This window comes from Xenopus tropicalis, chromosome 10 (genome assembly GCF_000004195.4).
Source record: "Xenopus tropicalis strain Nigerian chromosome 10, UCB_Xtro_10.0, whole genome shotgun sequence".
NCBI classification, from domain to species: Eukaryota; Metazoa; Chordata; class Amphibia; order Anura; family Pipidae; genus Xenopus; species Xenopus tropicalis.
In genome coordinates, this window is record NC_030686.2 from 12046364 (window position 1) to 12058863 (window position 12500).

General features: G+C 40.2%; 2 protein-coding genes and 1 non-coding gene across 7 annotated transcripts in view; all 3 read right to left on the bottom strand.

The window, feature by feature from the left end:
- The window catches only part of hoxb3 (homeobox B3), a 49663-nt gene that overhangs the window by 21580 nt on the left and 15583 nt on the right, over window positions 1-12500 (bottom strand). For 3 of the 5 annotated variants that reach the window (XM_012971749.3, XM_012971747.3, XM_012971746.3), the window contains exon 2: window positions 288-455. The gene's annotated coding sequence lies outside the window, so the exon portion shown is untranslated. Of the gene's footprint in view, window positions 1-287; window positions 456-1345; window positions 1429-6290; window positions 6564-12500 lie in introns of those variants that run through there. The other 2 variants (XM_012971748.3, XM_012971750.3) reach the window with 2 other exon arrangements.
- hoxb4 (homeobox B4) lies at window positions 1433-3272 on the bottom strand. Its single transcript, NM_001123015.1, is given in 2 exon segments — window positions 1433-2404; window positions 2860-3272. Coding segments are annotated over 2 exon segments (705 nt in total). The 5' UTR covers window positions 3260-3272; the 3' UTR covers window positions 1433-2099.
- On the bottom strand, window positions 4205-4304 carry mir10a (microRNA mir-10a). Its single transcript, NR_049540.1, has one exon. It is a non-coding gene; the product is annotated as a microRNA mir-10a (primary transcript).

The following is a 12500-nucleotide window of genomic DNA, read 5'->3' on the forward strand; positions in this document are numbered from 1 at the left end:
TTTCCAGTTTGTTTACATTGTACCCAAGAATTTCGTTACATTGTACAATACAATGTTTGTTTCCTGAATGTGTCATTTTCGAATTTACATTTCTGAACTGTAGCTCCTTAATATCTCGATCGCCATCTCACTTTCCAGCGCTCTGGTATTTTAACAATGTTTATTCCGCCCTTTGCAATAATTTGAAATCCAGTTCAAAGAAACTTCAAAGGGAGGGTTGTTTTTAAACACACACTTAGAAGGCAATAAAGCAATAAAATGCAATCAGCCTGACAGAGGAGTGTTACCTTGAGAGATCCTGGGCCCTGCTCCCCTGCTGCCCGAATCTGCTAATGTCCAAGACATGTTTTAAGACTTTTCCAAAGTGGAGAAAAAAAGATTCTGATCCGCAGTTCTCTGGAGAATCCAGAAGCCGTGTGCACCTTTTTGTCTCCCAACAGAAGGTCCTTACAGATCTGCAGTTGAATAACAAAGACGGGGTATAAGTATTTTATCGTTAAAAAAAGAAGTGATTAATGATTTTCTGTATAATTCTCTCATTTTTCTTGGACTCTGTCTACAAAATAATGGTTGCGAGCCGCACATTCAACAGAGGGAGAGCTGCCCCCCAGCCTTTCTTTTGCTCCCTGAGAGCTTTTATTTCATTTTGAGTTATATATTGAACGCCAGGCAGAAGATAGTTTTATATTCCCTTTATAAATATCTTTTTGCGACAAAAGGACTTGTTTAAAAAAGCAACCGCTTCTTACCCTGTTTTCGCAAATCAGTGTTGAAATATAAAGAAAAATCAAAACTATCAATATTTGTATTGGCTCGTTTAAATTCATATGGATAAGGTATGAAAAGGGTTAAACAAAATCCTACAATTAAAAAAAAGGGGGTTTAATATATTTAAGTGCGCCGTTTAATAGATATATATTTTTTTTAAATACATATAAAAGAAAACTAATATTTAATCCTTGGCTAAAATTCTGTCTGAGGATGAAAATGAAAATTAATACAAGATCTGTGTCTCACAAAAGAACTCATTTGTCATTTTGATTATCTTTTTGCTTGTCAGAGTTTGAGCTATTGCAGTGGCCGGTGCCTTTGTAACATAAAAACACAGGGAAAACCTGGATTTACCGAGGAACATCTGTGCAGGGAGCTGGCCTCATTAAGGCTTTCAATACAGGGCCCGGATTTCAGTCGCCTCCATAAGGAAAAGGTGTCTCAAGTTTAAAATAAACTTTCAGCTGCGCTTTAAGTGCTATTTGCAAACCGATAGGCCCAGTCTTTGTGTAGCTGTGTTACAAGTCTGCCTATGGACAAATGCCTCTCAATGTAGAAAATAAACAGTACTTACAAATACAGCGACTTGGAGGCAGATGTTGCCAACAACACAAGGACGCGGTGCTCTGCATTCAAAACAACACGAAATATACACACTGACTTGAGGAAAAATAATTTTATTATTGGTAAACTATGTACACAGGTAAAAGCATAATCCAAGTGACGTTGAAACAAATATGACTGGGAAGGGGGGTGACTTACTAGAGGGGGGTGTATATTATAAGGGTATATACACGATCCTGTTCTTAAATATATATTACAGTGCCAGAGGCTTCAACTGGGTATGATATCCTGAACCTGGGACACCCCATTTTAGATCAGCTTGCCCCCCAAAATAGGTGTGATCTGAGGCCCCAAACTGAGGGTGACAGGTTACTCCTGAGAAACAATGAGATTTACAAGACTGAACCCCTCAGAGCTAACACTCTATTGTAATGGATTTGGGCACCATATTACGCACTGCTACAGCACAAACAAAAAGCAAAGAAAGAGAGGATCCAGTCATGGGGACACAGGCTTTGCCTCATTTATTAAAATGAGCGTTGGTTCTGTCAGATGAGGTTCAGCCTTTGTACCGCAGTGTAAACATGACAAATGGGCCAGGGTTTGGCGTGATTAAAGATGAAACATAGATCTATCTTCTCCAAATCTGAAATCTATCTACAGGCTTCTCCTGGATGAGCCGGGGAGCCAAGCCAAGTCTCTTCTCCCCTTTTATAAATTAGAAACAAAAACAGTTGAGTTTATTTTGTTTAGTCCTAGGGATGTCATTGGCAGACAGGGTTCCCTTTGTTCTGATTTGGGGACCCCCCTGCAATTTGGAGGTTCACAGAAGGGTTAGACCTGATCTTGGTATTGGGGAGCTTGTGATCTTTCTTCCATTTCATCCTCCTGTTTTGGAACCAAATCTTAATTTGTCGCTCAGAAAGGCGCAAAGTGTGCGCAATTTCCACCCTGCGCCTGCGGGTCAGATAGCGGTTGTAGTGAAACTCCTTTTCCAGTTCAAGCACTTGCTGCCTGGTGTAAGCTGTACGGGATCTCTTGGCCTCCCCATCAGAGTAAGTGGAACTGGCTGCAAGAAAATCACACACAACGCCCACCTTATTACTGGGGATACAGTCAGGCCTTTATTGTGAATAAACAGCAAATAAAATGTGTGGTGTTTGTGTGTGGCTATTCCCCTAATCACATGAATGGTATAGCTTTAGTCTTCTCCAGTCCCATGAACTTGCTAGCAGCCTTGCGTTAAAGTGACAGAGAGCAGTGAAAGTGCACCCAATCTGGCACTTAAACACAAATTAGAAGATCATAAAAGCTTCATGCAGGAAGGCCCACAACTACTTTTAAAAGGGACTTTTGAGAAATTTGAGAAGGATGGTAAGTCTACTTCAAAGGCAGTTGGCCAAGTAGGGCAATAAAAATTTATGGAGGATGTAATTATAGTGGCCTGCAAACAGGCGACAGTAAATCAGAAAGGGCGCACAAGTGCCGGGATAAGAGAGCTTGGAGGTAGCAGAGAGAACTTACCCCTGGAGATGTGCGCTTTCTTCATCCAGGGGTACACCACTGGGTCCTGGCCGGGGGAGTCGGGGTGCTTGTGGTCTGAGGCTATGAGGCTGCAGGATGGAGGCGAAGTGGGGGTTATGCTGGATTCCAAGTGCGCTTTCTCGCCAGGAAGAAGCCCAGAGGAGTGCGGCAGCCTTGCGCCTTGGCGCACAGATCCCTGGCAAGAAGTATAGGGTGCGCTGCTGCTGGAAAGCGATCGGGAATAGGGTGCCCCATGCTGGAAACTGCTCTCCCTCTTCTGGCCGCCGTAGTACTCGGGAGAATGGCCGCTGGGCAGGTAGTCAGTGTGGGAGTACTCCTCACAGGGCGGAAACTTGGGATCCACATAGTTGGAGCTGATCAAAAACGAACTCATTCTCATTTATTTCTTTTCAATTGCACCCAAAAAAATAAGGTCCAATTTATTCCTAGAGCCCTGGACGTTTTCCTGTTTCGCAAAAACCCTCCTACTTACTGTCAAGTGAACAAAGTTGGGTTTCCATGTGACACCAGGAGCCAATAGGAATGCGCCCACCACTGCCGGATATGGAAACGTGCTCCAACTCCCCCACTAACAGCAGTCAGGTTGACTGGCCCCCACTCCCTGCTCCAATACTTCCTACATTACAGTATTACATGGGGCCCCTACATTGGGCAAAGCTCTCACACCTTTTCCATTAGGTGCCCATATAATGCTGCTGATCACTGGGGGTTGGGGAAGATAAGGTGTGAGATCTGAGATGGAATCGCACCGGTTATTTTGCTGAAGCGCAGATCTGCCCAATGTCTGCAGAGAATGTTCTGCAGGGAGAACTGGCAGAGACAAATACGCCTGACCTGGGATCGATAGGTAATTCATCAACTAATTCGGGATACCTGCCTTTACTAAATCCCATTTAGTCCCAGTATTGCTTAGAGTTTATCAGCAGGCAGTGAGATGCTCATTCTCAGCATAGGAAGGACACACCGCGCAACTTTGCGCTTACAGTACAATAACAAAGGGACAGTGCATGAAATGCCTAATGCATTAAAACTCACCCATGTTCTGTTCCTATGGGATTTTAAGAAGCGTATTTGTCAAGTGGTGAAATCTAATTTGCACCCATTGATAAATATACTTCTAAAAATCCCATAGGAATTAACAGAACCTGGGTGAGTTTGTATGTATTACTCACATGCTTTTATAAATCTGCCCCAAGCCTCTGCGCTCATAACATCCATGATACTGAACCCCAATAACAAACAATTCATAAACACAATCCTCAAAGAGCGTCACCAGAGCTGCGCGCAGTGCGTCACAGCCGCGACTGATTGCGTCTTTCTGTAGCGTTTGTGTCAACTGCATATCCCCCCAGACACGAATTTGTGATATGATTGCGCTCACACAAATTCGGATCTACAGGGTACATACAGAGGACAGGCAAATCTGCAATATCTTCTTCATATCTTGCTGTCATTGTCAGAGAGGATTTAAGCTTTTATAGACACCATATCTAGTCTAAAACATCACCTGGATGAATGAAAACCTTCACAGAAAGAAATAAGTTTCATATAAATTCAGGGTACAATTTCTACAGACATATTACATTCCAGGAATAGTGTATATATATATTGAGACAGAGAGTATATGTATATATATATATATATTAAAGCATAGTGAGTATCTCTTTGCATTCCATCTGATCCCATTTGTTATATTCTTATGAAGGATACAGAAAAGCCTATGAATGTCTCTTTAGTATTTTCTACAAGTATATAATGTGGACCTGCAATAAATAACATTTTAGGACAAGTTTTAGTATCCCCGGGTCCAATACTAGAGATTTACAGCTGTATCCGAGGGGCCAAATCACCTTAAACGTTGAAGGAATCCCTTGCTTATACAGGGGCAATGCTGTCTATAAAACACGTTGCTGTTATGGGTTGGGACATGTACTATTCAGGGAATATATGCAAACATTTACATTACTTGACAAGATTTATGTTATATGAAATCAACTACGCCGTTTTTTTCAAAGGCTGAGGGAAATAGTGAGTCCTGCACAGACTTGGGGGAGCTGCCAGACTGATTATCCTCTATAATTTTTGCGCCCTGGATGTGAAACATATATTATTTCAACATACAACGCTATGGCACACTGCAAAGTGCAAACTGATACCAACACTGCCTTTTAATATCCTTTCACTGAAACAATATAACAGCAGCCTCAGAGATTGAATAGTTTTAATGATACAAATAAAGACGCCGACAATTTGAGGTACAGCGATTTCTAACCTCTTTGGAAAAACCCTTAATCCAAACATAGGAAATTGGGTTAAACCTTAAGGGTTCCTGTAGCTCATTTAGTTTTCAGTCAACATAATCTACTAATATTGGCGTCTCACAGTTGTGTACACATATTAAAACGAGTTATAATTATATGTAGAAATCGCAGACAGCGTTGAATCTGAATAACTTCCAACCTACATGATACATATGACAAAGAAGGCTCCCAGCCTGCGACTTTACATGTAAAATTAGGAATTGATTCACGAAAATATCGTTAAAAGCGATATATTTGCACAGTAAGGTTTATAGGAATAGCTATAGACAGACAATAGAAGGGATATATAGAAGGCATATATAGAAGGCATATATAGAAGGGATATATAGAAGGGATATATGGAAGGGATATATAGAAGGGATATATAGAAGGGATATATGGAAGGGATATATGGAAGGGATATATAGAAGGGATATATGGAAGGGATATATAGAAGGGATATATAGAAGGGATATATAGAAGGGATATATGGAAGGGATATATAGAAGGGATATATGGAAGGGATATATAGAAGGGATATATAGAAGGGATATATGGAAGGGATATATAGAAGGGATATATAGAAGGGATATATAGAAGGGATATATGGAAGGGATATATGGAAGGGATATATGGAAGGGATATATAGAAGGGATATATGGAAGGGATATATAGAAGGGATATATAGAAGGGATATATAGATGACAAATTAACAAGGTTAGCAGTTCCATGCATTGTGCGTAATGGGCACTTTGGGGCAGTTTATGGCTGGGCAGTTACACAGGTGGGTATCCAGGTAGCACTATTGCCCTGTGCCCTTATAATAAGTATAATTCTCTATGCACCATCTCTATCAGCGACCCCTGGGGAGGCCCCCACCCCCTCACAGCGGGGGCTTCCAGTTTCACTTTGTCCTTACCGCTGGGCAATATTTAGCAGCACCAGAGTAAATAATATCACATCATTCCAGTAAATCGATCGCTCTGCACTTTGGCCATAGAATAAAGTGCTAAGAAAGAACCTTCTCCCTCCCTGCTTGTATAAAGCCCCCCCCCCCAGCCCTCACTGCCCAGGTGATTTCCTGCCCCACCATTTGCCCCAGGAACCTACCTTGCAGGGCCAAGTGCCATGTTGAACTGTACATATCCCTCAGTGCTACAGAGAATAACCCCACAGAGGGATCCAGCTTCCCAGCTCAGCTCAGACGGTTCCTTTGCCCCAGTTACATCCATGTGGCCATGGGGAGAGGCCTTTTGAGGAGACTGGACTTGAAGATCCCCCAAGTTTTTTTTTTTTTAGGGGGGGTAATCTCATACTTTTTAATAGTCTTTTGTTAAACAGCCAGGCGTGGCGTGTGCTAGCCCTTTGGCAAATTCATATTAGTCCCAAGCTGTGACCTACGTTTCACCCCTGCTTGGCCTCTCCCACTCCCCTCACTGAGCTCCTTTAATTCTTGCCTTATATTCAATCACCACATGGAAGAAAAATGGCACAGAAAATGTACTTGGAGAGCATCCACCAGAACTGACACTTTGCTGGCATCTGTCAGATTCGTTTTAACCCTTCTGCTGCTGCGGGCCAAGGAGATCCTGATACATTCGCGTTTAGTTTTTGCAACAGATATGCGAACATCTCATCTTAAATACAACGAACGTTTTATCTTTTTTATTCGAAAGATATTCGTGTCTACACACACACATACCTGTATTTAAACTAGCCAACATATTAATGAAAGTATTTTTATAAATCATATTTGAAAACATGATTATATTTTTAAACGAATGTAGTATTAAATTATGAATATATATATATATGTGGGTATATATAAATATATATGTATATATACCCTATATAAATATATGTATGTATATATATACCCTATATAAATATATATATGTGTATGTATATATATATATATGTATATATATATATGTATATATATATATATATATATATATAGGGTAGTGAGTTAAATATATATATATAACTCACCGCATATGTATATATACAGATATGCTGAGTAAAATATATCATATTTAATAGTTTACTAATTTAATAATGCAACACTGGGCTTCAGTTCAAAATAAAATTGTAAGAATGCAGATCCAATAAGTAGATTTGTTATTCAAAAACAAATATATAGATGATGAGACTACAAATTGTTGCTGTTAGAAGGTTAATCCTTGTGCAGACAGGGTCAGTTTATTATTGGTATAGAATGTTTTAAAGGGTTTATCCCAAAAAGTTAATAGGAATTAGCTGTATAGGAAGTTGTAGGATTGTGTAAAGGGATATCTTTATATCATGTTTCCCAGCTGGTGTTCGTTCAGCTGTCTCTGCTATCTGGCCTTTCCCCAAATGGCGCTATGTTTGTAATTCCATAAGTAAACATACTTAACAAACATTATTATTATTATTATTATTATTATTATTATTATTATTATTATTATTATTATTATTATTATTATTATTATTATTATTATTATTATTATCAATAATAAACAATAGTAATAATAGATTGTGAATAAGTAGAAAAGTTGATGTTGCTATAGACACGTACATAACAGCGAGTTCCATGACATTACTAACCCAGTCCCTCCATGCAAAGACTTAATGTGGTTGGAAAGAGAAAAAATAAAAACTTGTGCAAAAAGTAGATTCTCTCTCAGGGAATGTGGGGGTCTCAGAGAAGGCGAGGGGGGGAAACACAACAAAGTTGATATTAACCGTGTCCGGCCCTGGCACAGGGTGTGTGTAATTCTATGGAAATCTACAGGGCATGCGCAGATCTTTCTGTATATGATCAGTCTGTAGGATTTCTATCTATCTATCCATCTATTTATCTGTCATCAATCTATCTTTCTCTTTATCTATCTATCTATCTATCTATCTATCTATCTGTCTATCTGTCATCTATTTATCTATCTATCTGTCTAAATATCTATCTATCTGTCTGTATAAATATCTATCTATCCATCCATCTACTATCTATCAATCTATCTATCTATCTATATATCTGTCTATCCATCTATCATCTATTTATCTATCCTCTATTAATCTATCTATCTATCTATCTATCTATCTTTCTTTCATCTATATATCTAGCTATCTGTCTAAATATCTATCTATCATCTATCTATCTATCTATCTATCTATTATCTATCTATCTATCTATCTATCATCTATCTATCTGTCCATACATCCATCCATCTATCTATATATCTATTTATCTGTCTGTCTATCTATCTATCTATCTATCTATCTATCATCTATCTATCCCTACATCCATCTATCTATCTATCTATCTATCTATCTATCTATTTATCTGTCTGTCTGTCTATCTATCTATCTATTCATCTATCTATGCATCTATTTATCTATCATCTACCTATCTTCTCCAGCATATAACTCTTTTGCGATAACATATATAATTCAATATTTATGGTACATAGATAGATAGATAGATAGATAGATAGATAGATAGATAGATAGATGGATAGAAAGACAGATAAATAGATAGATAGATTGATAGATATTTAAACAGATGGATAGATAGACAGACGATAGATGGATAGATAAATAGATATTTAGACAGATAGATGTGTTTGTTTTCGATTAATATAGGGCCAGAAAGAACTAGAGGACACATATAGAGGAGATAAAATGACCATGAAAAATAGAAAGCGAGAGGGAGACGCAGAGAGAGAAAGTGGTTCAGCTCACTATGGGGACTGTATCTGCCAACTGCCTGCCCTTCTGTATGTCCTTATGTGCTGGCAGAGAGGGAGACTGTAATATCTCCTATGGGTTTATTGATGTCCTTTTTCCTTGTGGTTTTTAGGCGACCCTCTGTCTGCAAGTTACAATTTAAGTCGATTCGGATTTTGTTGATGTGAGTTTGGCCCCTCCTTCTTCTAAACCCAGGTATGTTCTAGAAGTTTTCTTCTAATAAATGCTTATGAGAGGCCTAATGTTTGAAAACACACCCGACATATTTGTTAACCTCATGTAAAATATATCAGCAGGGATCTGGTTCCCTGGCACACACCGAGGGGGAAATAAGCACAACTTTAGTTTGCAGGTTCGCTAATATATATGTGTCTCTCTATATATACTAATCTAGATACTAATCTAGAGCCCAGTAATGTATATAAGAACACTCACATGGAAAGTGTCTCATACTGTGAGAGATACATAGTATTACTGAATCAGTCATTATTGTTACTTTTAGAATCTCTGCAAAAGGATATTCCTGGGGAATAATGTAGACACTTAGGGGCAGATTTACTAATCCACGAATTGAATCCCAAAAGGGAAAAAATCGTATTGGAAACGAAAATTGTGCGACTTTTTCGTCACCATGGCGACTTTATCGTATTTTGCGCGACTTTTTCGTTTGCGTCTGCTATAACATATGTAGAGAAAATTATCAGTAAATGATCAGCATTGTCTGTTTTAGTAGCCGCGACAAGTAGCTGCTACTAGTAGCTCTGTGTGTCTTCACCCCTAAAGTTGTCTGTAAATGTAGATGCCTTTGAAAGCAGCGTTTATTGCTCCTTTTCTTTGGTTCTGACTCATGAAACACTGTAGCACAGGCCAAATGATTAATAGGCCTGGAGGAGAAGTACATTCTGCTACTTTGTTTCAAGGGTCAGAACCAGAGAAATAAAAAGAGATTTACAAGCGCCAAATGTGTAAGTGTGAGTCCCACACACCCCATGACTCCATACAAAACCATGTAGTTCTAGAGGGCTATATAAATCTCCAACACATGGAAACAGTTCTAGGACCATAAAGGGCCCCATACATAGTTCCCCAGCAAAAGGGCCAAGTGAGAGCTGTTCATGAGTGACAGACAGCAGAGCAGCTCTCCCTTGGCTCTGTAGCAGAGCAGCTCTCCCTTGGCCCTGTAGCAGAGCAGCTCTCCCTTGGCTCTGTAGCAGAGCAACTCTCCCTTGGCCCTGTAGCAGAGCAGCTCCCCCTTGGCCCTGTAGCAGAGCAGCTCTCCCTTGGCCCTGTAGCAGAGCAGCTCCCCCTTGGCCCTGTAGCAGAGCAGCTCTCCCTTGGCCCTGTAGCAGAGCAGCTCTCCCTTGGCCCTGTAGCAGAGCAGCTCTCCCATGGCCCTGTAGCAGAGCAGCTCTCCCTTGGCTCTGTAGCAGAGCAGCTCTCCCTTGGCTCTGTAGCAGAGCAGCTCTCCCTTGGCTCTGTAGCAGAGCAGCTCTCCCTTGGCCCTGTAGCAGAGCAGCTCCCCCTTGGCTCTGTAGCAGAGCAGCTCTCCCTTGGCTCTGTAGCAGAGCAGCTCTCCCTTGGCTCTGTAGCAGAGCAGCTCCCCCTTGGCCCTGTAGCAGAGCAGCTCTCCCTTGGCCCTGTAGCAGAGCAGCTCTCCCATGGCCCTGTAGCAGAGCAGCTCTCCCTTGGCTCTGTAGCAGAGCAGCTCTCCCTTGGCTCTGTAGCAGAGCAGCATTGAGTCGGCTAAACTTTTGACCCTCTCCACTTTGACCCCATGAACTAGAATGGCGTGCTAACAAGCATCTGCCTGGGACATATTCCCGGCCTTGAGGGCTGGGGGGGCTGGGGGGCCAGTGTGCAACGCTGCACCTTCCCCTTTGCTTTGAAGGCAATGGTTTATGACTCGCCAACTGATGCTGTACACTAGCCGGGCAAGGACAGGAATGTAGATTATTCTGCAGATGGTGTAATGGGTTTATCTGTGCCTGCGTCTGGCTGCGATCTTGTGTCTGTGTGTTGTTCTGCTAAGGGGAGTTACAAGGTTAAATGGATAATCTAGTTTAGTCCTCTCACGGACAGCAGTGTAACTATTTATACACAGAAGGACAGACGTACAGTACAGAAGGTTTGCCGTTAATCTATAGGCACCAAATCAAAACCCCTTAGCTTTGTAACTTTACAAATGAGCTGTGAACTTGGTCTAAAGCGGGCTCTGCTGGCCAATCTGGGGTACTGCATATACACACCCTTAGTAATAAATCCCCCAAACTTCCCAGGATCATAGTGTATTATTACTGGTCTAAAACCCACAAAACCACCGTTGTTTAGTGACTTCGTTAAATTGTAGCTGAATTAATCCTAGCCATGTTCATGTAGCCCGTATTCCCTATTCCAAAAAAGGGAATAAAATAGCCCATACAGTGCCTATTGCCCGGGTAACCCAATAGGGTGAGCAGGGGCAGTCACATGGTCTCTGCAGTTCTAGTGCTTTCTCTCCCCAGTCTGCTGACCTCCCAATGCTCCCTCTCTCCTATGAATAATGGATGTGCACCGCTTCTCCCATTCAGCATGCAAACCCCATTATACTGCGAAAATGGCGATTTAATCGTTTAGAATAGCTGCGCTTTTTCAACTCATTTGATATTCCTAATTAAATCGTTTTCCAGATTTCAATCACTCCCGTTTACAACCATAAAAAAAAGCCTCCATTTGGATTCGCCAACTTGTTTGAAAAAAATAAAACGAAAAAAAAAAAAGAAAAAGAAAACCAGTCTGGTAATTATAGAAAATGTAAATTCCTCGCACATAATGAGGGAAAAGGTGAAGCAAGGTTCAACTACACAACTGCAGCGTTCCGAGGTTAAAAGTGCAGCGGGATTGCAGCAGTCTGCCGGATGACGCAATGCGATTCCTGTCGCACTGAGCGATTGAGGCGGCGGGTTTTTGCTATACGTTTTAATAGCTCAGAATATTTCGTACGGTTGTTTTAACATTCGAACAAGCCCGATCTATTGTTCCCCATCCACAAAGAGCTAAATATATTCTTTGTAAAACAGTTAAACAGGGAGTGGTAATGTAGATACCCTAATTAATACAAATGTTACAAATCGTTCTTTCCATCGATTTACAGATAAAACACTTCAAGCCTGGAAACCTGATCAAATTATAGATGTAAATGATGGATAAGTTTAGCAGAATGCTCAGTCACTGACAGCACAAGCGAAATACAAGTATTTTGCTGATATATTCAATCATCTTGAATTTCAGGAGGAGAAAACAATGCAATTTTATAACATATGTATATCTGCAAACGAATAATATATACAAATATACAATCATTTTAGACCGACATGTAGTACAATAATTATTAGTAGTAATTTTACTAATTCCATAAACCACGCAGCCTAAAAATGATTACTTTAGTTCTTTAGATACATAATGGGGGCATATATATATATCTGTGTGTGTGTGTATATATATATATATATGTGTGTGTGTATATATATATATATGGGTGTGTGTGTATATATATATATATATATATATATATATATATATATATATATATATATATATATATATATATATGTA